Source organism: Antrostomus carolinensis, unplaced genomic scaffold, assembly GCF_000700745.2.
Source record: "Antrostomus carolinensis isolate BGI_N321 unplaced genomic scaffold, ASM70074v2 scaffold1798, whole genome shotgun sequence".
NCBI lineage: Eukaryota > Metazoa > Chordata > Aves > Caprimulgiformes > Caprimulgidae > Antrostomus > Antrostomus carolinensis.
In genome coordinates this window covers 8,762-35,795 of record NW_010333474.1, presented here as the reverse complement: position 1 = coordinate 35,795, position 27,034 = coordinate 8,762, and the positions used below count along the sequence as shown (strand labels likewise).

Sequence of the window (27,034 nt, the reverse complement as noted above, 5' to 3'; positions counted from 1 at the left end):
ATGCTTGAAGAACTATTAATTCATAAGCCAGATGATCCCATTCAGTATATGATAAACCATTTAAAGCAAAACAATGATGATGGTAAGTGAAAATTGAGACAGCATAAATAGTTCAATTCCTCATTTGTAAACAGCTGTGCCTCAGTTGGCAAATGATGGATAAAACTTTTCAGACTGTGTCTTGGGGGGGGGCGGAGGGGAAGAGGAAGGTGAGCATTTTGGAATAGTTATAGGTAAGTTGCTTTTAATTTCTTTTTTAGCGGGTAATCTAATAAAAAATGCACTTTAACAGTTATAACAATGAAACCCTCTAAGGGAATAACAAAGAGTTCTAGTGTATCAATTATTAATGCGTTCTGTGCCCCATCTGATGTTTCCTGTTGTCTTTAAGCTCACTAATTACTCCTTTTGTCAGGTGTAAATTTGGTTTCCTATTCTACCTGGGCTGGCAGATTCTCTGGTTTTTGATTAGTTAGTTACTAGCTGCTGTTAATGAGTTCCACTGCTCAGTGGCATCTCAGATGAAGGAACAGTGAGCATGCCTACTTGTATGTATAACAAAACCTGGTAAATTGAATAGGAAGTCTCTATTCTGCACAATAAAAGCATGTACACTCAATCAAATTATTTGATTTACAAACTGTTCACCCGTAGGCAGATTATATTTGGCTATGCACAGCTGAACTATAATTTTTGTTCTGCGTGAGCTGTCAGGGATAGCTGGTGTCATGTTGCTTTGATGTTTCTTTAAAACCATAGTAAACCATTATGAAAGTTCTGCTGCAGCGTCAATGAAATCATTATCACTAGAGGTGCTGTGAGCTCTTCGTGGTGGTGATCAGATGGATGTTGATTGAAATGCTGCTAAATATTAAAAAAATAAAATAAATCTACAAATTGTGTCCAGCCTTTTCTGATGTGGGCAGCATGAGTAATCAATCTGCTTTATAGACCCATGGAAAATACGCAGAAGAATTTCAGGTGGTTTGATAGAATGCTGATAAAATTTCTTCACATTGAGCTAACATTTGTCCTTGAGCCTCACCGTATTATTTGAACAGAATTAGGCAGGTTTCCATTTCATGACTTCAGTACTTAGAGGCTAAAGATAGAACTACAGCAGTTTGTTTGTCAAAGGAAAAATGCTGTCTGCTTTTGGTCTGGAAAAACCTATTAGGAAAGGGAAGGAACTCCAATTAAAATTAAAGCCTAAATGTTTTAAGAATAAATTATATGGAAAATAATGTAACAGAAATCTGTAGCAGAGTTGATTTTACTTTTTGATCATGGTGGAAGGTGCTGACTATTTAGAAGAAAACAAAAACCTTATTAGAGCCATCAGTAAAGTGATGAATTTTCATGATCTTGCCTTGCTAGACAGTTTTAGCCCTAGAGAAAATTTCAAACAGAGATGTGTGGAAAAGAAGCATTGCATCTATCCTAGGTGTGAAGTTAGAAAGGCTTTTAAATTAATAATAGGATCTAAAGTACTCTTAAAAATATAAACAAGTCTAATGAAGATTATAACTTAGAACTATCTTGAAAATCCGGTAGGTCAAATGTGTGGCTAAGTGTTTGTGCTTAAGGCTCTGTACTATTGTTCTTTCATGTGCTCCTTCTAAAAACCTGAAAGAACCATATGAAGACTGGTAATTCTTTCCTATACAAAGATGCTAGTTTTCTATGTTACATCTTGGTTTGTGCTAATAGAAAAAAGCTTTCAGGATCCAAGTGGCATTTCTGTGAGTTCTTCCTTTACAGTGAAACCTCTGAAGAAATGTAAAAAAGTTCTGTGAGAACATTCATCGTGTACTATGTGCTTTTCCTGTTTGACAAAGGATTTATCTGACAAGTTAGCAATTTTTTTTGCTTTAGTATTAATCATAGAATCTTTTGGACTTAAATGGAACTCAGAGTCCAGCTGTTCTTTTGCGTTATTCCAGAATTAATTTTGTTGTTAATAAAATCATTGTTGAATGTTAAAACTTACTTTACTTGGAAGAATAAATCCTGTGGCATCTCATCAAGACTAAAGATGGAATGAAATATGATTTGTTACTGAAGAAAAATGCATTTTCTAGATATGCTGCCTTAATTTAGCTGCTGGTTCAGACCTCCAGTATTAAATACTGACTATTTGCTGATGGGAGGGGGTTAAACATTACATACAGTGGTGCCCTGGTTGTGCCCTTGTGTCATATGTTTAGGGAGAATCCTTGAGAGAAGTCTTGCAAGTGTGCAAATGAGTAAATCAGTGAATTACACTGCCCCATCTGCTGCCAGACACTAAGCAGAGAGAAAACCAGATTTAGTACAAAGTGAGCATTTACAGTAGCCCTGGGCAATATTAAAGCATGATATGGTGTATATAATGGTATGTTTCGTTTTTTATCAAACGTTTGTCCAAGAAAGCTGTGTATTAAAGCTTCAATACCTAAGGGTTTTCTTGTGAATTTTAAATCATGCTCCTAGTTAAACCTCAAAAGGATCTGTGGATGGAAAGGTTTTTTGATTTTCTTTGAAGTGGTTTGAAGAAGTTGATTAGTGTTGGCACCCGAGCACTCTTTTATGACGCTGTTTATAAATAATTCCTAAGTACCGGGCTGGAGTTTCAAGGTGTTAGATTAAAAAAAAAAACAACCCTAGGATTTAATCACATTACATTTGAAAGAAATTAGGTGATAAAAACAGCTGATGTATCCTTTTAAAGTATTTTTCTACATTGTGTACTAGTTCTGTTGCACTTGGAAGAACCAATAAGGGGGGAGTTTTTCTTAAACCTTCCAAGTCAGATAACTTTGTAAAGATGAATCTGTAATTTGGATTTCATGTACATTTAAAAATTGCACCTGCCCAATAACTGTTAAGTGATGGAAGGCCTCATAAAAATACATTTCACATCCTTCCCTGTCTGCTGCCATCAGACACTGTATCTCCCTTGCTTATCAAGAGCTGAAGAGGTTTTGGGATCAGTAGATCCCTCCTCTGTTTTGACCTGTGTTACTCCTAGTAAATACGCATCAGTCCCTTCTGTATATAGTCTGTTTTGGTTTGCTTTTTGTTTGTTTGTTTGTTTTTTCCCTGAGCTATAGCAGAGGGAAAAGTCAAAGATGTTAATATAAAATGACAGCAGCCCAAGGTCCGTTCATGGAAAACGTCCCAAATACTTTCCTTTCCTAAGAGTTACTCCACTTTCCCTTGGTTGTCTTGCCTCTAATTCATTCCCAATTAAGCTGACAATGGTAATGCCTATTGTGTTGTCTATATGTATTAGATGAAGAATTCCTCAGAACTGGGATGCATTTTTCCCACTTTGCCCCCTCAGGGAAAGGAGAGGGACATGCAGTAGAGAAACAGAAGATAGAGATGAATAAAATTACTTGTAAAGATGACTAGAAAAGTTGAAGATAGCTGTCAAAAACGGTAGAGAGATAGTGCTTAATTTTGCAGTATCTAAATCTTCTCTGAACCCTGACACAACCTATTTAGATGAAACTAAAGAGTGAAATTGCATATTTTTTTTTTGTGATGAGAGCCAGAAGCTTTGCCAAAGTAAAAAGTATTTTTACTACCGTACTGTGTAAGGGAAATGAGAGGAGAGATGATATCAAGAAGTCCTGTCCAATCTCAGCCATTCTATGATTATGATAATAGTCACTTTTAAATGCTTGTCCTGCATGTACAATCTAAAATACTCTTTCTTCACAAAAGGTGTTAGGTCTCAATCAATGTTTTGGGAATAAAAGTCAAACTCTGATAAGGAAATGTTAATATGCTCTGGTTCACCCACTAAACTATCCATGTGTTTAAATGGATTGAGAAATCTCTCTCTCACTCCCTCTCTCTTCTATATCTCTCTGAGTGGGATGTTTAGTCAGAGTATTAATCTCATTGACTATAGAGATTAAAGGAAGACCCAGCTGTCACTGGCTTGGTGTTTCCCCATTTTTTCCCCTAGTGGAACCCAATCCTGAAGTCTCCATTCAGGCAGATTTCCAACTGAAATAATTGTTTCTTTGTGATGACATTTATATAGTGGGGAAACTGATTGGGATTTTTGCTGTTCTGCATCTTGACATTCATATATTCTTGTTTCATAGCTCCAAGAATTTGTGTACTTGGGCCACCTGCTTCTGGGAAAACTACAGTTGTAAGTTTATTAATCTTCAATGTTATAATACTGTCCAGTTACCTTTTTGCTTTCCACTGAGCTCAGCATTTGTGAAAACTTTATTCTGAGAAGATAATTTTCAGAATTGTCGAAGTGGTGGAAGAGCACAAGACGAGTTGAAGGAGGGCATTCCTAAGGAATATGCCTACCTATTACACCACAGGTTAAATGAAAATGTTCAAGTGAGCTCTGCAAGAACTTGCTTAGGTAGTGGTAGTGATACTGCTATAATGCAACAGAATTCTCCCTGCCTTTTTTTTTTCCACAGCCTTTTAGCAGTACTAATTAACCTGGGAGGAGTACTGTAGTTACACGTTTATGGTATTGCCATATTGTGGGTTGCTCCATTTGCCTGGCCAGTTGTCTGTCACGTCCACTGGTACCGCTTCATTGAAAGTGTCAGAGTTGTATTTGAACCACAGAGAAAGCTGACCGCAGGAACAGCAGATGATGGTGGTGTGTGCATGCTAGGAAGAATGCTTTCTTCTCTAAAATCTGTGTTATAGTATAGTAGATGAAAAAGACCTTATTCAAAGCTGTAGACTCTTGAACATCTTTATAAGAAACTGCTTAAAGGTACGCATATAGTCTGTGTACTTAGAGAAGGCTGGGAAAACACTCTCTGTCTTTCTGCAGCCTTCTGAAAAAATGCTTCATTTTCTTTCCAAATACTTTGACCTGTTTGTTTTGGTTTTTTTTTTCTTCTTCCCTCAGGCAATGTGGCTTTGTAAACATTTGGATGCCATACGTATCTCTCAGGAGACTTTGTTATTCAAGGAAATATTAGCGCTGACAAAGGAAGCAAAGGCATATAAAGAAAGAAAACAGGTGTGTAAGAGGATATAATAGTAGTAGTTTTCATGCCACAGAAGAGAATTATATGACATTCCCATGACTTCCACTGCTATGAGTTGAGCAGATCAGAATAAATATTCCAATATCTATCGTGATTTGTACATTAGTTTGTGTATATGTAGGCACAGGGCCTTTCAGAGAAGAAGGGGAATGTCTGCTAGATAAGAAGATATGAACAGAGATAAAAATGTGTCAGCGTATAGAATAGGAGCAGGTGAGAAAGACAGTGTAAAGTAATGGAGGTCTTGGAAACATTAACCTTAGACATGAGCAACAGAATTGAGAGAAGTCCAGGTATGCACAATACAATTTAAATAATTGTTCATTATATCATTAAACAGAGTGTCTTCTATTTCAGCATGTTTGATAAACCCAATAAAATAAGTGTTGATCTCCGAGGTCTCCTTCGGTACAAAATGCTCTGGAAAATATGTACACAAAGAACTTATTTTGATCTGACGTTGCTACTTAGTTGTGCACGCTTGATTTCTGCCTAGCATGACACAGATAACTTGGTATGTTAACTCAAAAGGAGTATGACAATCCAGTCAGTTACTGAAAACCCTGGAGGCTTTTCTGAGGCTATAGCAGCCAACTCAGGAGATTAAGTTCTTGGGCTGATGTGCTCTACCCAACTCCGAGTACCCGGTTTACTCCATACAGGTTTTTAAATCCATTCATGCTTCATTGTGGGCCTCCTAACTCATGTTCAAAGAAGTTGGTCCAAAGAACATTTTTTCCAGATGTCATGACTCATGGGATTCATTAATCAGCAATGTAATTGTTTTGTTATTAAAGGCTAGTGACAGGTAGATCAGAAAAAGATGTTGAAAGAATATTCTGAATGCACAGAAGCACCTCTGCTGCTGAGTCCTACCTTTTTAGCTGATTCCTTTCTCTGCACATCAAGGTGTTCCATGAGTAACAGAATGGAAGAAGTCTGGGTTTCTGTGACTCTAGCAAGTCCAGTAGTCAGAGTTTCTTTCTTCTCCCTCATCTCCTGTTCTCATAAAAATTGAAGCAATTTCTTATCTGTGAGAATTCTACACCACTACTGAATTTGATTGATATTGGCCAACAGATTCATAATTTGCTGAGATGGTAGATGGTATGATACAGAGATTAATTTTTTTTCCTTAGAAAATTAGTCTGAAAATAGTGTTTTTCAGTTTATTACACTGAATTAATGAATGAAGTTTGGAGGTGCCTTGTGTGATATACTTAAAGATCTGAGAGGAAAGAGTTCATTGAACTCGCTGAACTTACTGGCATAAAGGTTTGCTTTTGGCTGGGATGATATAAAATTATTCTTATCAAGTATATGTACTTTGAAATCTTCATTCTAATTATTAAAGATTGTTTTGCTAGATTCATAAATTTCAACTTAGAGGGGGAGAATTTAAAACAAAAATTCCCTTTGGTTTAATTACTGTAATTATTAACATATTTCAGACTATACAGATTCACTTTCAAGGGTGTCCTTTTGGGCTTACTTGATTTAAAAAGATGGATAGTGTGGAAGATGAAAGTCAAAAATGTCAAGGCTAATCAGGTATAAGAAGTGCCCAAAGAGCAGGATCTGGTGGTGGTTTAGTACTGTGTGGTTTGCCTTTGTTTTTGAGATGTTAGGTCCTAGGAAAGACATTTTCACTAAATAATTTCTTTTGTTCTTTTGTATGAGTTTGATTCTTCAAATGTAACTCCTTAAACTAGGAGGGAGCTCCTTGCTTCCTCTAAATCAATGCAAGCTTTACAATGACTTAAAATGTAGACAAACTGTCATCTCGAGAGCTGTTTTTCCTCTTACTGATTCATGTCTGCTGGCTAAATCTACTTTTGCTGTAACTGACCCCTGGTTCTGCTGAAGCGAGTGGTAAACTTGACTCCTGCAGCATACATAACATCCATTAGCACTAATAGGGTTTGGATGTCTATTCAGGAACAGAACAATAGCTGTTTATACTGTCTTTGATACAACGAGGGCATTAAGAAGTTGCAGTCCTGGCCAAAGCAATTTAATAAATGGAAAGAGGGAAAGCAGGAAGTAGGACTGTGTTTTTGAAAGTCTGGTGTGAAGACCATATAACACAATTTAATGTTGTTAGAGGAATATTTCAAGCGCATAATGTTACTGTGGCTAAATTAACCCCAGTGCCAAAGGTCATTAGTTTTTAGGTCACTAGGCCAATGTTATTAGATCTGAAGAAACACAGCAAAAAGGTCCACAAGTGTTTGTTTCCATATTTTACTTACTTATCTTTAGCCAAGCTTTCATCTCTTTTTGTGTTCATTTCCAGTGAACATTAAAGCATTTGCGTTTTCCTGGCACAGGAATTCATGGAAGGCGTATTTAAAATACGTGATTATTCTCTGATGCTCAATTTTTAAAGTTGGACATGTAATCATTCACTAACACACACCTGGCCACTTACTAATGAGCACAGCTCAGGTAGTGAATTTTAAATATTGACTGTTCAAAGCAAAATGTGATCATTCTGCATGTAAAAATATTCCAAAAAGAAGTAAAATATTTTTGAATATTCAGTAAATTTGAAGAACCATGAGCTATCAATAAATATTCCATGAACAGAAAAAGGGGCTACATTTTTGGATAAATCATTGCAAATTATTCCCTTATCTCTAGTTATTATAATGTTAATAGGAAGCACCTTCAGGTGCTTCAAATCTAATGATGAGCTATTGCATGTTTCACTTTTCCTGTTAACTGGATAAAATAAGAAGTTGAAACACCTGTGGTAATTGTGGGCTTATGGGATGGGTGTGCTCTTAATGCTGTACTAAATAGCAGTTAAGGTGTTTGCATACTACGTAATGACTTAAAATACTCCACAGTTGCATCATATCCCTGTGCTTTTTAAGAAGAAATATAATAGAAGAGAGGAATACCAAAGGCATGTTCAGCATTCTAATCTATTTCAGGAAAAAACATTATGAAGGAATGAGTAGGAACTGTTCCAGTCTTGTGTATCCATAAAAAAACCCCAGCCTTTCATGTGTATTTCTCTGAGCAAGCTAAATCTAAACATTCATGATTTTCAAAATACTAAACCAAATTTCTTCAAACTTGATTGTTTTTTTTCTCTCTGATGTGCAAAGTAAGTCAGAAGTTTTTAGTTGTAGCTGTTTTCAGGATAAATATATCCAAAAATTCCAATGGAAATGTCTAGGGAAAGTGCTCCCCCTGCCTTGGCAACAGAAAGTGTAGCAGTTTTATGAAAAGATTGCAAAAACATAACTCTGAGTAGATCAGGCATGTAAGATGGAGTATGATATCCCTGAAATAACATGGAATGCTCAAAATTAATCAGGAATGAGTACAGTTTTTCAGCGGTATGGAAATCATGATTAAACCAGCATGTATAGCTAAGTGGTCCGAACATAGAATACTATGGCTTTTGGAAGGTTTAACAATTCAAGAGCAGATCTTTCCATTAACTAAACTGGATGTTGGGACAGGCTCAGAGTGCCTTAGGGAAGATACAGTTCTGCAGTTATCAAATGTATGTGTTCATTGTCCATTATTGCAAATTGCTGGGAGGTGAAGTCCCACCTACTAGGCTCATGGTGTATTTATGTGAGTGTTTATGAGAGAGAAATTATAAAAGTGCCATCTGATATGTATTGAATTTACTGATTTCTAGTTGAATAGTTAGGCATTCTACTGGCAACCTATTGAAAATTATTTTGTAGGCCACTGCTCAGTAGGAGGAAAACTGACCAGGAAATGAGACTGGAATTGAGCCATAGAGAGCAGAAGGAACTAAAACACTGAAATACCTGCACATGTGCCCTTGATTGTTTTTGTGCAATAAAACCCGCTTAAAAGAGAGGACTAAGAACACCACTGCACTGGAAGAAGTTAGTGCTATTTTGGTTTAAATTGGTTTGGCAAGGCTTAGCAGAGTGGACCCCTGGCCGTTGCTAGCCTGTCTTGACATGACACATCAAAGAAGCAAGCAAGACGCTGGCTGTTTCTGATAGCAGCATGATGCACCTTTGGAAGGTGACAGACTCAAAGCCACAGACCCAGGCTCCAGCAGGGAGAGGCTGCAGGAGGCTTTGACGCACCACCCTATGGGACCTGCTGACTTTCAAGAAACACAGCAATTTCTTTCCCTTTTTCTCTTTTACCTGCTTGAATGTTGCCTTATGAATGGCTGATATTAGGAAAGGCACTGACAGCTGGAGACAGTAGAGATAAACAAGACAAGAAAACCCACTGCCCGACGGAACCACCTTGTCCATTCCACAGCCAGATGAGAACTGGTCTCTTCTGTGTGCTTCCTCTACTCTACTTTAAAGTGACTTGTGTGGTAGCGTTTCCACCACTCCTTCATTAGATCATGAAACAATTTCACCAGAAGATTGTTATGAAATCTTTCCATATTGTCACATTTTCATTATATATGTCTATGTTCTTTAGTATAACATAAGCCTTCGGAAATACTCTTTTTTTTAGGATTATGCCCTTCACACTGTTTGGTTAGAAAAAGAGATGAGAACCCACAATATGTGGATCTGTGTGGAACAAAGAGTCAAGCTCACATCATTAGGTCACAGATAATTTTTTGACTTGGGAAGTAGAGAATCTGACTGTGGAATTTTTTCCAAGTATTCATTTTACCAATAATGACAAAATTAATAAGGCTGGAAGGAGGCATTTAGTGAAATGATTAACAGCTGCTCTGACTGGCATAGCTGAAGGTTTAGACTTTATCAAGTTTAACTGCCTAACATAGAGTTTGTTCAACCAAGTTCAGCATAGAATGAAGGCCTAAATTAACAAGATAGCGCAGAAAATTCTTACAAGAAGGAAAGAAGAGTGTTGTTCATTTCTTGTCAGGAAATCTAATATAATAATGTCAGAAATATTATGGGGGATAAAACCCCACTAAATCTGTAGAGGAACTTTGTTCTTCTGTCAGATAGCAAATACTGCTTTACAAAACATCTCTACATGTGGGCAAAGTAGCAGTCACAGAAAGAAATGGCATTTTTAAAATCAGTGTCAATCCCTTTTCATGGTCCTGAGTTTAAAAATAAACTAACTTTAGGATTAAAATGTACTTTAAATAAACTTTCTGGATGATACAAGAGTGAGAGTTACTTGAAACTATGAAACAAACCTCCTGAAAATTGGACCCTCTGTGTTATTTGCTCTGTGTTTGAGATTTTGCTTGTCTCACAGGATTGCTGTTAAGATCACTAAGGCCGAGTCCACTGACATATGAAGCAATAGTGGGTCAGGTACTTGTGGTAAAAAGGACCACTTGTGGATGTGATGTTTTTGTGGCTCCCTTTGCAGGTTTGATGTCTAATGTGTGTGTTAGTGTGAAAAGCTTCTCACCGCTTCCACGTTAGTGTGCAAAAAGCATAGATGGAGGCTTTGTGTTCAGCTTACCTTTAACGCTGATTTTTGTGCCCTTATTAACTCTCTGATATTATGTTAATGACTTGGGACTTGCAGAGATTGATTTATTTATTTTTAAGAAGACATCTCAGTTCACCTTTAACCGGAATATGCCTGAATGATGAAATTCCTTTTGAACTCAATTGTGAATATTCAGCCTTTTTTTGTTCTTTCTTTAGAAAATTCCCAACGCGCTTTGGGCCAATCTGATCCAGGAACGTCTGTCAAACGTGGACTGCATCAAACAAGTAAGAATTGCTCCTCAGAGGGCCGGTGGATAAGCACTTACACAACTCGTGCATAGTAGTTAGCATTCTGAGTCCTGAGCAGAGGAGGGAATGGGGGCAAATCATTGGGGGCTCTGGAGCGGATTGCTTTCTTGAACATCAGCAGAGGGAGTTTGGAGCTTTATTAACAGGATAAAGGGGAGGATGAGAGTATGCATATGCTAATCTTCTAGCACAGAGATGATCAAAGGCTGAACAAGCATAGCTTTGTTGATTGCCTGGGGCAACTGGCAGAGTTATAGATATATAGTGGACAAAACAGATAAACAGAAAACATATAAAAATCAATATTTTGAGTTAAGATTTTAACTCTTATTGAGGAAAGGGGGAAATAGAGTCTAATAAATTTTCTTTAATTCTCATAGTGTCTTTTTTCTTCCTGTTTTCTGAACAACTGCATTTGAATATATTATCTTCTAGGTAATAATTAATATGTTCACTGTTAGTTTACATAAATAGGCAACTGAATAGGTTTAGCTGTGCTCACAGATGTGTGGCTTCCCCTGCCAGCTTGTGTGCTTAGCCTTAATGTAAGTAGAGACTATTAACATAGAACCAAAAGAGAACTTAAGTAGTTTAATATTGATTGAAATTAATTTCTGGACTCAAGGAAAGCAAAATCTCTTTTATGTGTTTCCATTAAAATCTCAGATGTTGTTATAGCTTATTGAGTCCATAATCAGCCCATTATAAGGGACTGTTTGTAAGAGACGTACTAATTTAATGGATAAAACTCTTGTTTCTAAACAGTGCCAAAATATGGAGTGCACATTATTTGATGCACTTCTTGAGAGGAAAAAAGTCCAGTCCAAGTAGGTATTACGTTTGTGAAGGACTAAACAGCTTTTTTTCAGAACAGTCACTCTGTCACACCCACACCTTTGGGTCAGGGGCTAACTAGTACTGCCTGACCTCGTAGAGATATTGCAAGGCTCATGGTTTTATTGAAATCTGTTGCTTCTCCACTTCATCATCTATCTACCTTGTTGGTTGAAAAAAGCAGGGCTGGTAATTAACATTTCATTGATATATGAAAAGTGCTTCCTAAAGCTTCTTAGCATTAGGGTCTGAAAGAAACCAGAAATGCTGAAAACTTTGTCATTTACTTCTTTCTTGGTCTCTGTGATGTTTGCTGTAGTTTGCAGTGATCTGCAGACTGGATTCTTCCATCTCTGTAAAACAAAATCATCTTGAGGGCTGGGCCGTTGCCTGGTAGTTTTTAAGATGGTCATTCTGTAGCACAGAGGTGTGTCTATAGCTGCAGAGAAATATCAGCAAAAGTAGCAAGAAGACTTGAAAAAATTTTCTGCCCCTGATTGAAGGTTTCAGCTTGTAGAACTCGGATAATATGAATGATTACCAAGGAAGTCTTTGTGTGCTTCAGTGCAAAGTCAACTATCTTAGCTTAAACCACTGATGGAAGTGGCTTTCAATGGACCTGCCTTGTGTAAGCTAGATCAGATGGTCGATTGCAGTGTATGAACTGTGGAAAGGATAACTTGATCAGGACGGTAATGAATAGCTGGAGATGTAATTTCTTAAATTGTTCCTGCCTGAGAGGTTTGCTGGAGGACATCTGGCTGTGTCATATTTCTGTTGTGAGCATATAGCTGTAGCAAAATACGTAGTATGCTGGTCTCTTTAAGCAGTCTCTTAGAACTAGCAGTAGCTAAACTTCAACCTATCCCATTATCTAATCCACTGGTTGCATGAGAATTTAATTTAGAATACTACCTGCTGATGTTTAATGTTACTGAGAAAACTCATTAAGCTAATACAAACCTTTCCTTGCCCAGCTAATCTCGTTCTTTTGCCAGGTCGTAAAAGAGTGCATGACAGTGCCCTTATTTGCATGACAATACACTTATTTGCATTGGAAAGTATCTTGCTATAAAAGTCCTTCCTTTTCTGTCAGTACAGAAAGCTCTGAAGGAGTAAAAACAAGTTAATGAGTGGGTGATTTTTGAGCATTTAATTGCATTTTTAGCTAAATCTTTAACAAGAGACTTTTCTGTAACAAATCTGGGATGCATTATTGGCTCTCATAATATTTACAAATTATGGTTATAGGACTTGTCCTCCCTCAAATAAATGTGAGCAATTGTTTTTACGAAGGGAAATTCATGAAAAGGAAACCTAGCTCATCTCTAAATTATTCTAGATTTCTACCAGGTATAAATCCCATTGATATTCATGGGGTTGAATTCCTGTAACTTTGGAGTAACATAGTTGAGTTGAACCCTGCACTTTTAAACTACACTAGTATTTGCTTTCATGGGGAACTACCAAGATGTTGGGATTTTAAAATGTACTGGCAGCTCTAAACTATGAAGTTTGGATTTTTCTGATGCCCACTCCTGCCTTCTTTCCACTTACCTTGAACTAATAAAATCTACTTTACCATGCAGGTAAGACACAGGTTTTGGGCAAAATGGACACTTGCTGCTACTTCAAGCTCCTTTTTCTTCCTAAACCTTGCTGCTCTTTCTCTTTGAATTCCCTTACTACACTGGTACGATTGAGGCCTGGGAAGTCTGTGGAAGAATTTTCTAGTACATTATGTATAAGGACGTGACCCCCTCCTCTTCTTTTCCAAATGGACCATTTTTTTGTGTTTTAGGATCCCACATTTCCTGTCCATACTTCATCATCTGGGAGATTGAAACAATGATTTTTGAATCCTTAGAAAGAAAGGAGTAAAGAGATTGGCAGAAAACCTAAGGGTTATCCATTTTGCTCTATGAAATACTGTAGACCTTACTCCACAACTACTCTACTAATTTTGAATTTGCAAAGTAGAATTAAACTTTTGCATTGCGAGTCACTGTGCTCGAATCATGTGGATCTGTTTAGTTTCTCTTGGAGGTCTTTTTAGCTGAGCTACTTTATTTATTTATTATTTATCACTCCAGATCAAATATCTGGTAATATTTAATATATTTGTTTATCTGTACTAAATTCACACAGGGCTTAGGCCTTTCAATTTGCAGAACCTGTTTAAAAACACGCATGTGGTGTACCATCTTGTTCATTTTTGTGGCATTTTGAATTAAAGAGTGTAGCTGAGGAACACTGGAGAAACCAGTATTGTCAGCTCTGGATATATTAGCAAATAAGCAGCAAAACAAGACTATGAATGTCAACATTTTTTATGTAAGCACTGCAATGAGATATCATGGATATACAGCAAGTCAGGTGATTGTATGATTTATTACCTTGTCTTTGTGGCAGTATGTGGAACATCTATCTCAAGTGAAACTTCTCCTTTAGTGAGTGTGTCTAAAATATCTCTAAACCTATAGAAATGAAAGTAAGTTAGAAAGATGATAAACTCAAGAGAGAAACTGTTCTTCTGACTGTTAACTTCTAGGCTGGTTTCAGTCGCCAAACACAGTCCCCCCTTAGCTTAACACTAACAGCTTCTCTAGTTGTGCTACTGGTAGTTAGCAGGTAGGATAGGGAAGATACCAGGATACCCTTGGTATTTGCAGTAGTTTTGGCTTAATATTTTCTCACATGATCTCTCCAAGCTAGTAGCTGCTGGGGCAATCTGTTCTCTAATGCTAGCTGGAGGAGAGCTGTTGGATGGCAGTGATTGCTGTAAATTAGCAAATAGGTGAATAACTTTGGTTTAGAGCTTTTATAACAGTAGTTCTAAAACCCCTCCAACATGCTTAGTTTTTCACGTAAGTCTCTGTGCCTGATTAAAAGAAGGTATGTTTTCAACAGCTAATTTTTCCAGTGTTTGTTGTGATAAAGTGAGTTTTACTAACAATCTGTGTGTAAGCAAAATCCATTGCTCTCTGAAGGCTTTATCCACGCTATGCTTTGTTTGCCTCATGCTTGCTATAATTGTTGGCATCGTTCTAGTTCTCCTTCTAATAGCGAGGGAAGGATCTCTCAGTAACCCTTAGTTAAAGTATTAGGTCATGTAAACTCTAAGGTGACAAGATGGTTAAAATAACAACAGCTGCATAATGTCCTGCCTGCATTTTATGTTCCTATTGTTATCACCAGCAACACTGATTCAGTGCTGGATGTGTTATGGAACTAGGGGAAAAAAAATCCTTTATAAAGCTTCCCTGACATTCGGCAAGGATGGAGTGGATGTTGTTGGTTTAGTTAAGGTTTCAACTATTTTTAGGAAAAACACATAATGGACTTTTCAAAGTTGTGATGCTTATTAAAAATCTTTTCATTAGTCGATAGTAATTAATGGTCATTAAAACTTCCTCACACTGTATATGTCTTTTCCATTTGAAAGGGGATCTATGCATTTTAATTGCCATATTTTCCTTATGTGATTAGAAATAGAATTAATACTGTGGATTTTGTACTTTATTGAACAGATTTATGCCATTTCTGTCAAAGCATGAGTCAGCATTTTTTTCTGAGAATGTTAATAGATTAGGAGCAGTATGTTGGACCATAGTACCACCAGCTGTTTGTTTTATTTCTCCTTGTGGTGTCATTGCCTTGGCATTAATTGTACAGCTTTCATCCCACTGGCAGTAGGAATACAGAATTTTTTTGTGCCATTGTTTTGACACTCACAGGTTTATAGATGTCACAGGCATTCTCTAAGGAGAACATTTTTATTGATCAACAGCTCTGCTGAGGCTCTGTGTTGTGTGTTCTTCTAATACAAATGTAGTTAGGACTGCGAGGGATCAGATGGGTAGGTCTTCCAGCATACATGGAAAACTTATTGCAAGCATTCTGTTAGAACCTGGGACTTGTGAAGCTGTTATGAAGACTTTTCATCTTACAGGGTTAGTACACGTTGGCTACGGCACCTCTCACTGCTGGTGTTGTGGAGGGAATTTATAGAACTGGGGAAGGCTAGTGAAGAGATTGCTACATGATGGATTTGTGAGAGAGAGCTGAGCAACCTTACTCATGTCTTAGGATCATTTAGAAGCAAAGCTTAGGCCAGGGATGCACGTGAGTAGTGGCAGAATTACTTTTGATTGCTATTAAACAGTTCAGAAGGGCTGTCCTTGAAAGGGAAGGAAAAGAAAGCAATGGCTGTTGGTTCTTTCTGGTTTTACCTTGGCAAATAAAGATCATCATGTTGTCTCTGTGAAACTCCGTGCGAGGATAGTGATGTTATGTAGATTTATCTGGGGAAAGAATCTGCCTATTCACCATCTTTTTTGCTTTACAAGAAGAACGTGGCTTTTTTTTTTTTTTTTTTTTTATACCTTTGCAGCTTACTCAACCTCCAAAAATAATGTGGGGAATAAAAGGATTCTTTCTAATGGGAAACTTGGTAAAGTTGGAGCTTCTTTCATCATCCATGCTGCTGATGTTGATGGACTGCAGTTGGGTTGACAATATTTCTACTGCACTCCTCAGTCTGCTGTTTTCTGAAAATTTCAGCAAATTGAGATTCATACTGGCAAAGCTATTATTGATATTCTTTTTTTGCATTATTGACTGTCCCTTTTCTTCAGATGGGAGTGAAAAGCGTGTAATACTTTTTCAACAATGCTGAATGATGATGTGGAAAAACTGCTGTGATAACCCATTTTCCTAAAGGCAGCAGTATTCATGACCTGTGATCTTTATGCTTGTGGCTGAGATTTCTTTCAGATGTGCCACGTAATTCAGTATTATTTCTTTGCGCAATCCCTTTTCGTTATTCTAAAGCAGTGTAAATTTTGGATTCTGTAATTAAAAACAAAACAAAACAGACTGTGCAGGTCAAATAACAAGGGAGAACTGAATACCCAAGTCATTATTATTGGGGTGGAAAGTGTGAAAGTATGTAGGCTTGGTATTATAGCTGAGAGCAGTGTGCCAGCAAAGGAATGAGATGTATATTTGGGAATGACCTTGAACATTTCCTTTTCTCACGATTCCTCTAAATCTGGAGAGGAAAGTAATAGCTTTGAAAGCACTTTTTTGTTGCTTATTTTCAGCATGCCATGGAGCAAGGAGCACTACACCTGGCTTGAAGGCAACAGCAGAATGCCATGTTTAAAGCAGTCTTCATGTGGGAAAGCATTGAGGTTTCCAGCTGAAAGAGAGGGAACAATGACCACAGAGTAAAGGCACTGTGGAATTACTCACTTTTAGCCTTCTTTCTGCCCTTGATGTGATAAGGTGCAATCCATGCCTGGATGTAAGGTTACTGCTATCAAGAACAAAAAGTAGATGGCTTCTTAAAGAAACAAATTTACCATGTGAACTTACTAATTACACTTTAATGATAGTCAGAAGGGCAAAAAAGACCAGTGTTTGCATAAAGCATGATAGGCATATTTTAAGTCAGGTCTTGCTCTGCTGTGTCTTGCTTCCTCTTGCTTCATTCCCAAGCCACACTCCCTTTTTAGTCTTTTTTTTAAAAAAAAAAACTTTTTTTTTTTTTTTTTTAATCTGTGACATCTGCTTGGAGCTTGTCCCTCCTGTGATACCATACTACTTGCAGCTGTTCAGACCTCCAGCTCTGAGCTGTGCACGGGGTGCCCTGAGCATACGGCCTTTTTGATGTGTGATAAAACAGAACCAAGCCACTGGGGGTATGGAGAGGGGATGCAGCAGAATATCAATAAACCTGTTCTGAACAAAGCTGCAGCTCTGTGGTGGAATAGACATTTCACTGAAGTGTCAAGTAGATGGATAATGTATTCTAATTAGGGACTGACTGGTACCCTGGAACTCAGAGACCTTTGGAAATAAGATCCAAAATGCTAACTATTTTTGTAGTGTGTGTTTATTTTGCATTTGTTTAATGCCTTAAAACGTATTTCTTGCAGGAAGCTATTTATTGAACTATGTCTTCTTACATTGCAAAAACTTTTAGCTATAAAATTGCTTATTGCCTGTTTTAGGGACCTTTGAATTTTGTGTATAAACCTCTTGAAGTTTGCTATGCATTGTTGAAAAAACAATAGTCTGGGTTTACTGCTGTTGCTCCGTATGTGATTTTGAGCAATAAGCTGCAGTGACATCAGAAGCAATGGTTTTGTAGGGTGGGGTTTTTTTGTTTGCTTTATTTTAGTTTCCAAAAGTATTGCACTTGGAGTGGAGAAAATGAGACAGATTTGCAGTCTGTGTAAATTGGCATTAGATTTATTGGCTTCAGACCTCTGATGCCATTTCTCCCTAGAAGAGGATCTGAGCCTATACATGTGTTGTACAAACACAATATATTCAGAAGTAGTGCTGAAGTTCCTAGCATACCGTGAAAAATATTGTGCAGCCTTGCCTCTTGCAAGTCCCAAGGGATAAATTGATTCTCAGCACCTGTGTGACCTTAGACAGCAGTTCATTCTAATTCGATAGAGCAAACACTGGGAGTGGCAAAAATGGCCTGCAGCTACTCGAGTCTCTTATTTTCTACAGGTATCAGCAGGATGACATGTTCCTGAAACCAGGCTAATTAAGGAATTTTAAATAGTCTACTCCATTTTCTTGTATAATTTGAATGTCCCAATTTCCTCCTACAGAAGTCATGGAGGTATGTTGCCCTGAACCTTTGACAGAGCTTCAAATTTATGTGGGAGATGATAATAATTGCCAGCCAATGCACTATTGGAATATCTTCTTTATTTCAGTACAAAAGATGTTTTCCAGATATAGTGTAGTGTCAAAAAGTTATTTTGAGTTATAGGATATAGTGACAAGGGCATGTGTGGTTAAGCAACTAACAGATAAATTAGAGTGGGTTTAGAAGATCCATTCTTGAGACAGGGAAGTGGATTAGATTTCAAATACTGCATCACACAGAAGCTGAGTGAGGCTGCAGCTCTCCTATGGTATTTCACAGATCTGTAAATGTTTTTTTAAAGATGCTCAATCCAACACTTAGCTGGCTATAACAAGGACTTAAGGGAGCAAAAGGCTCTTTTTTCTTTTTTCTTTCTTTTGCTCTCTTGCTTCATTAGCTTTGGGAATGCTGGTTCCATTACTGTGAGTTTTCTTGTATAATTTAAGAAAATAATGAAAGCGTGCATATTTTCCTCAGTGTTCTTGGCATTAAATCTGTCCTTAGATTTGTTTAGCTTCTTTTTTTATACACAGTGTGGGCTGGTATCTTTTTGAATATTTCAAAACTGTAGAAATTGTTTGGGGTTGTTTTAATTCAAGATAGAAGTTGTTGTTTTTTAAAATTGAAACATGAGAAATAAAATAATTGCTACAATATATAAGTTCCAGTTGCTCTGTGGCAGTGGTATCAGTGCATGGCATTTCACAAAAATACCTGTGCTCCATGTTTGCTTTCTCCTCTCACAAGCATCCATAACAAATACTGTGCTGTTGTGGGATCAGAATGAGGTAAATTTTGTGCAAATAGCACTGATATAGTGCAAATTTTTGTTTTTTCCCTTCCAGGATCAGTAACTGTTTCATGTTTTTGTTCAATAGGGATGGATTTTGGAAGGCTTCCCTGAAAATCGGGAACAGGCATGGATGCTGCAATCATCTGGCATCATTCCTAGGCATGTTGGTAAGCAGCACAAGGGCTATGTGTGATTTCATCCAGTAGGAAGGACTATAGAAGTGTTTCTCCTCAAAAATCCCCAATAAATTCAATACCAATATGGAAGACACTGACATCACCAGACAATAAAATATTTCAGTATGGTTCAGATTCACTAAAAAACTTGAGGTAATCTGTGAGACTTTAAACCCTGCCTTTCACACATGAACCCTTTTCTTCTTACATGTTAGAGTTCTATAAATTCAAGACCACGCCAGCACGTGTCTCTGAGCAGCTATAAGCAGCTTTTCTCCTCTTTTAGAAGTGGGTCTAAGCTTTCTCTGACTTCCACCCGTAGAAATCAGCCTTTATCCTCAGACCAAAACAGAACTAAATAGAAATTCATCCTTTTGTTGAATTAGAGAATACAAACTTATCAAACTTTACTCCACCAAATGAAGTGGAAACATAATGATTTTAAGCTTGACCTTTCAGAGCATGGGTGGATTCTGACTTGATTTGAAAGGAAGATTAGTTTGCTGGCAAAGCGCTGATATACAAGACCTTGACAGCTGCCCTTGCCATCTAGAAAAAGCCAGTTGTCCCAAATTAATATAGTTAGAGGACCTACTTAGGATGTAAGAAATTATTATGATTGTGCGGAATATACTGTAAGATGATAAATACAGAACTTACCAATGGATAGTGAACAGAATGTTAGTGAACTTGATGAATTGTCACTTTGGATTTGATTTGGATGAGATTCGACTGTTAATGAAGAGTTCAGAATCACTGCAACAGAGTTAGGCAAAAATGTTTAATGTCTGGTACTTGCATGTATTTTTAATATAGCTAATAACATCTGAAGTTGAGTTTTGCTCACAATTATATCTGTGCAACTAAGACCTGAACCAGACTCCTAAAGCTCAGTCTGTCTAGTTAATCAAAAAGAAGATTGAGAGGAGATGAGATTTATGGTGTGTGAGTACATTAATAGGGAGAAAGCATCTGAAAGAGCTATTTGATACAGAGAAGAAAGTCATAGGAAGAACTTGTTTGAAACTTGTAATCAAATGCACTGAAAGTAGTAATTAAATTACAATATTTAACTGTGAGGATGATTAGACAGAAGCAACCTAGGGACCTGACAGATTCTCCCTCTTTTAATGCTTTCTAATAAAGTTTGAACATTTTTCTATGAGATTATAAAAATAAGTTTCACTGGTCTCACTACCAAAGTGCCTGGGTAAAAAGTAATTGTGGTATAGAAGAGAATCAGCCTTAAGTGATCTGTGAATACTTCCGTCCTAGGCTCCATATACCACGTAAGTGAGGGAGAACCTTGTTAATTGGAATGGATGATGGGGACAGCTAGTATTGGTGGGTACTGGGCTGGATTAATGTATATTTTGTCCCACTGTACTGTTTAGGAGGTAGAGCAAAATTCTGATTTAAAGTGAAGTATTTGCAAGTAGAATCCTGGGAAAGGCGAATGGGGCTAATTTGCTTGAAATACATTAATTGATCTTTAATACTAGGATACATCTCAACAGTTACAGGAAATAAAGCAAGTGACTAACAACAGCTGCACTTTTTTCTTCTTTTTTTTTTTTTTTTTTAATTTTTTATGTGCCTAGTTGTGCTTTATGCTCCAGACACTGTGCTGATTGAGCGGAACACTGGGAAAAGGCTTGATCCCTTCACAGAAGGTGCAGTATGTGTTTGTTGCTGATCTCCATTAGGAACTGGAGTGTTGTCTGGTCTCAAAAACATTATAATACAAGTGGGATTAAAATTTAAATGCTATCCCTTTAAGAACTAGTAAGAATTTATTTAAAAAGTATTTGTTGACAGTGCATTATTTTCTGTGCCAATAAAATATGGGAAAACGTAAAGCTCAGTACTGAGCCTGTACCAGTAGGCTATGGCAGTACAGAGTATTTGAAGGTTAGATCTGTCCATATGAGCTTACATTTTGCTATGTGTCTTTGTTACATCCTGGTTTGTTTTTTTTCTGAGACGCAGGTATGCTTTTAGGAATCTTCCATTGTCAAATGAGCTCAGCATTGTATTGTCTGTTGGGTATCATTATCAATCATCCATCACAAAATAAAATCCTGACATTGCTCAATAAAAAAAATCACGCTGGATGTTTTAGGAGTGGAATTAAAAGGGATGTTCTTAACTAAAGAAATGACTTTTATTTGGAGAGCTATCCCCAGTTCCTGGTTCTTATTCATCGTGCTGTCTTGGCTACCTGGGTGGGCAATTACTTTGGCCATTTCCTATCTGTGCATCTGCAAAGTAATAGTCAGCTGTCAGTACAAGTAACAAGGGAAGTGCACAGATTATTGCTTGTGCCACCAAAATAAAGCTTAAAGAGAATTTTATTTAGGAAACCTTTTGGACCTGAGCAAGATCTATCAAATCATCTTCCTAATGAGTGTCTTAACTTCTAGAGGTGTACCATACAACCTTTGACTGGCCAAGTGATCTGTTGGTACAGCAACGTTTGGTGAAACCAGAAGATCTGTCTGAACTGGAGATGTCAAAGAAACTGCTGGAATACCACAGAAACTTCCCTGGCGTTTTCCAGAGCTACCAAAAAGTTTTGAAATCGATCAACGCAGACCAGCCTTCTGTGGATGTTCTCTCACAGGGTAAATATGTAACTTTATGGCAAATCTGAAAGTTGATAAACTTTTATTTGAAAGGTAGTTCCTAGCTGTTAGAGACAGTTTGCAGGATTAGGATTAGTCAAAACAGATGGCTCCCAGCTGAGTTGTGTTCTCTCCAGTGCGGAGTCTGGGCTGTTCCTGGTAATGGTTTTACAGGACCAGAGTAAGTGCAGGTGACTGTGAAGTCTGGGTTCCACAGTCCTGCCAAGGAACAGCTGACTCAGTAGAGCGAATGTCGCGGTTATTTCTGTGAGAGTCTCCTCTAAAAGGCTGCGTTGTGGCTCGATTGTTAATCTCCCAAAGGGCTGGTACCTTCCACAAGTCTGATAACAAGAAGTAGGAGTAGTTCAAAGCCGGTAACATTTCATTATTTAAAAGCTGTTTGTGCTGGTAGCTTTTCTGTTCAACAATTCTTGTTTGCCTTTGCTTGACTGTAATGCAATCTGACTTCTAATGTTGATTCTTCAATAAGAGAATAAGGAAACTGCCAGGAAGACCAACTGATAATGTACTTTGTAGCTGTCAGTCTGTAGATGATCTGTTATATCCCCGAAATTTTGCATCTCAAAAAGGTCTTTTTTTTTTAATAACAAGTGCTGCACTTTTAAGATAAACAAGTAGGAAGTTTATATTCTGAATTTACACATTAATTACCTCTAAATTACTTAATTAAATTTAAAAGTTCATATCATCATTCATAAAGAATTCATGCCTTGAATTGTAAATAAAAATGTGTGCCTGAATATTAATTATTATTAATTAATAATGTAGTGAGATAAATTGAAAACTGGAATGAAAAAATCCTCTCTAGATCTTTTTTCTGCAGTGCATCAAGCAGCCAGATTTTTTTTTTTTTTTTCAAAGAATAATTAGATGTGGAGACTGTCTAGGGGATCATTACTCCTAATTAACTTGGTTATTTACTGCAAATTAAGCATCATTTGTAAGCAGGGTGCTTTGCCTGTAATGTTTGCGCTTTTCAATACACTGGGTTATGGAAAATATTCTGAATAACTAGAGCACTCCTTGGGTAGCTGATACTTGGTTTTTAGGAAGTTATGCAGCAAGCACACTATTTTCTGTTATAATTTTCCAGGTTTTTTTGTTAAGTGTTTTTATTGCTACAGTTAGAGTTAAAAAAGAAAGAGGAGATCTCTCCTCAGTATTAGTATTATTATGCTTCTTTATTACAAAAGATTTTATAATGATACCAAAATATCTAGCAGAGGGTCCTCAGAAAAAATGTTAGTTAGTATACAGCAGTGTGTTAACAATGGTAATTAAGATACTGATCCTTATGAAGTTTTCCATCAATTCTTTTGTGGTTTTTCTAGTATGGGCTTATGATTCATACAAACATTAATGTCTAAGCCTGTCCTATTTGTTCAACTAAAATACCATTTTATTACAAAGACTCTTTAGTCTGGAGAATCTCTTATTTGAACTGAAGATGTCTGAGCTAATGCTTCATTGAATCCATTGCAATTACAGAGGATCAAAGCCTGTGTAGGTGTGCCCATGCTACTTAAATGATGGGTAACAATGACAGTCAGGATGCGGTGGCATAAACTTCAGCCCTGGCAGTTGAATCTATGAACCCTGGAAAGCTTCCATAGCTTGTGCTGAAGCTTGAGCTGCTCTCTTCACTACTATTGTTAGCCATAAAAGGAGCACGGGAAGTCAGAGTCTGGCAATGTCCAAATATGATCCCAATTTGTCCTCACTGCCAAGCTGTGTCATCTTTTTAGCTTCTTGGTGATCTATCAGGTTCTCTTGAGATTGTAACAAAGTTCAGATGTCTGTAATACAGCAATGTTGATGATGTGTCACGTGTCCTGTGGTCTTTTTAAAACTCTTATAATCTGTAGATTGACCTGAATGTAATATTTTGTAAGCAATACAAAATGTAGAAGAAAAATGTCCAGCCAATAGAGTGGAATCAGACAGAGAATCTCAAATAGCCTTTACATGTTTTGCAAAAATGATGGACAAAAGATTAAAATCATACTCAGTTATGGGTTGTCAATGCCGTATTGTGTCGTGACATCGTATGCTACAAGTCTGTAATATTGTAATTAGGAGTCTGTTAATCACACAGAGCTAGATAAATGTCGTATTAATTTAACATCCCGAGTTTTTACACTTAAATATTGGTTCAGAAACTGCAGAAAGTATTAAATGTAATTATATCCCTCTATACTTTGCAGGGTAAAATTGTACCTATCAAGCAAAAATTACTTCCGCTAAAAACAACACGGTAAAAGAGCAATTATTAATTGAATCTGCTCTTCAAAATGGTTTGACATCTACTGATGAAAGAAAGTATAGGAGTGTAATGATAATAAGATTTCTGAAGTACCTTTCTGTAAGTTGCTGACATGACAGTTTTCTCAGAGTCCTGATTTTGGTTGGAGTATCAGATGATGATAATAATAAATGATGATCAAAATGACTTTTTAAAAAAGAGAGAGAAGTTAATCAATGTCTATATTATTAAAAAAAAAAAGAAAAAGAAAAAAAAGAAATAGGGTATAAACTGTATTTCTCACCTTTCTCTCATGTTCTAGTTCTTACCTATGTCCAAACACGGCACCGATCAGCCGCCCCCTTTACACCACGGATTCTCTTTTGTGGACCCCCAGGCAGTGGGAAGAGCCTGCAGGCAGCACTAATAGCTCAGAAATATGGTGTTGTCAAGAGTAAGTTCTCAGTAAATATGCACTTTGCTCAATTCCCCCTTTCTCTCCCTTTCAATCAGTTATCTTTTGCTGTCTTTCTTACTTGCTCATAAAATTTCTCTGTCCATTGCTAAGGATGTCAAATTTTTGAGGAAAGTGAAAAGTATTTCAATGAAGAAATATAAACCGGTAGAGCATATATTCTGTGACAAACCAGCTCTAACATTTTTTTTAGTCATCATTTTTTATACCCTTTATATCATTATTTTTCCATATGTTAGATTCCTGTAGTGCTCTGAATTCTTCTGTGGATCAGTGGATCATGAATATAGTCTTTACAGTTTCAACTGTCTGACCAAAATTGGGGCACTTTTAAAATAGAATTTACTCTGAACTTTAATGAAGACTCAGGTTCTATGCATCTGAAGTACTGTACTAGAAAAAGAGGCAAATATTTTAAAGTGCATTCTCTTTCTTTTGTAATGGAGGCCCAGAAAATTTTATATGAGGCTTGTTTGTGGTTATCATGCTAATGTTAAAAAGTCCTATGATATGAATACACAGCTTGGTGATAGGATCGATGCAATATGTGTCCATGTTCTATAAAATCTTCTAATAGTGGGGTAGCCATAAATTATTTTAAACAAATGTCTGGTCTCTGTGAAATTTGCTGATTAGTCATATCCTCTTTGTTAAGTAAAATGCAAGTTCATTTCATTAGTATTCTTTCAATGTATAGCAAATCAAAAAATCAGAATTAAGTAGGTAGTGTTTTTTTATGTTCAGGAGATTCTTTAATTAGTAGAACTCATTCAGTTGTCCACAGCAATATATCAGTTTGCTGTTGTCTTTCCCTGAAGTCCTAGTGAAATAAAAAGATTTTGTTGAACCTGAATTTGGCTTTACATGTGCACCATAAGTTCAAGATCTGAGCTGTATTGTTTTCAATTACACATTTAGTAGACCTATTCAGAAAATAAATCAATTTTTTCAGGTTCAAGCTTGAAACTCCAGAAAAAGCCATATGCTTTCCATATGGTCATTCCAACTAATGGCTAGATCATAGGTTTGTGCAGTTCTGTTAAAGGCACAGGAACAGCTACGAAACTGTCTACCTATCAGTTTAGGGTTCTGGGTTTATTATTTTTATATTTTAAATCTTTATTATTATTTTAGCGTTTTTAAAAAATGCATGAATATGACTAAAATTATATCCAGTTAACTTGAAAAAGGTAAATGCAGATTATTTAAAAATCTATATTACAGTACTAATAAGTACACATAAAAATGATAAAATGTTTATGCTATCAGTTATCTTAATATTGCTGTGTTTTTATCATTTCATATTAAAAATTAATATTTGAAGATTTATTCGAAACTATATTTTTAATAGTTGTGTAATTGGCCTGATAAAAAATAAAACATGTCTCAATGTGTTAAAGAAAAATTATTGTTCTCATGTTTTTGAATATTTTTTCTGAACTTCATTTCTAGAGCTGCAAGTTTGATAGTGTTTTCATCTAGGTCAAAATTTGCATTTTTTTAAAAGTAACTAATATATATGAGAGCTGCTCTTTTTACTAAATACCATTACGACTGCTTTACCCATATGTTTAATTTTATTTTAAGTATACTGTAAACCAAACATTAGAAGAATTAAGTATTTAAAATAGAGTTGGAAGACTGTAATTTTTCTGAAGAATATTCAGCGTATGCTTATGTTAATTTCCAATTAGGCCATTGAGATTGAACCACAGGCTTAAAAATTTAATCTTATATTTAAACAGTTCCATGATTTGGATTGAATTTAGGTGTATATATCTGAGTTGTCTGAAGGTGGGGTCTATGCACTTTCTGTTGTGTTTTTACATCGTTTGCTTTGAATACAAATTTGCTTCTCCTGGACAACTAGTGACTGTTAAAATTTGTGTACATCCCTTGTCACTTAAACAGTAAACTTTATCAGCTTTGTCCAAGAAATGTTCCTTTGGAGTATTCTTATTCTTGTTTGCCAAACAGTGCAATTAACAGCGCTAAAGCACATGAAAGGGATTGCTTCTATTTCTCTTAAATTCACTGCAGCTGTAGGTGTTGGTGCTATTGATTTCAGAAACAGTGGAATCAACTTCTGATTATTAATTGAAAGATCATGCAATAACGTATAGAGTGACTGTTATCCAACGTTTACCAAAACTGAGTTGAACCCAGGACTTACTGTGATGTCTAACCTCTCCCTGCCTTAGTTCCCTCCCTGTAAAATAAGGGTCAGGACTGTTGTATCTAAGTCACGTGGGCCTGTAAGATTCACCAACTTCAGTCAGAAAGTGCTATCCAAGCCCAAAGTAGCAAAATTTCATATGCAATTGTCCTGAATAAAACTTTAAATCCTCATCTCCTGGTGCTCTGTGTATTTGAAGTCAATGATAATATTGGATTAGCACAGTTTTAAAAATATGATTCTTACATGATCATTAAATGATCCTTGAGCTGCGTATTATCCTGCACC

At 36.6% G+C, this 27,034-nt stretch overlaps 1 protein-coding gene across 1 annotated transcript in view; it reads left to right on the top strand.

Annotated features, from left to right (window-relative positions):
• Window positions 1-27,034, top strand: part of AK8 (adenylate kinase 8) — a gene marked incomplete at its 3' end in the record, with an annotated part of 27,514 nt that continues 480 nt past the window's right edge. Inside the window, exons 1-8 of the mRNA XM_010173850.2 lie at window positions 1-82; window positions 4,101-4,150; window positions 4,886-4,999; window positions 10,637-10,705; window positions 19,118-19,199; window positions 20,810-20,881; window positions 21,632-21,832; window positions 24,418-24,549. Coding sequence (XP_010172152.2) covers window positions 1-82; window positions 4,101-4,150; window positions 4,886-4,999; window positions 10,637-10,705; window positions 19,118-19,199; window positions 20,810-20,881; window positions 21,632-21,832; window positions 24,418-24,549 — 802 coding nt within the window. The remainder of the gene's footprint in view (window positions 83-4,100; window positions 4,151-4,885; window positions 5,000-10,636; window positions 10,706-19,117; window positions 19,200-20,809; window positions 20,882-21,631; window positions 21,833-24,417; window positions 24,550-27,034) is intronic.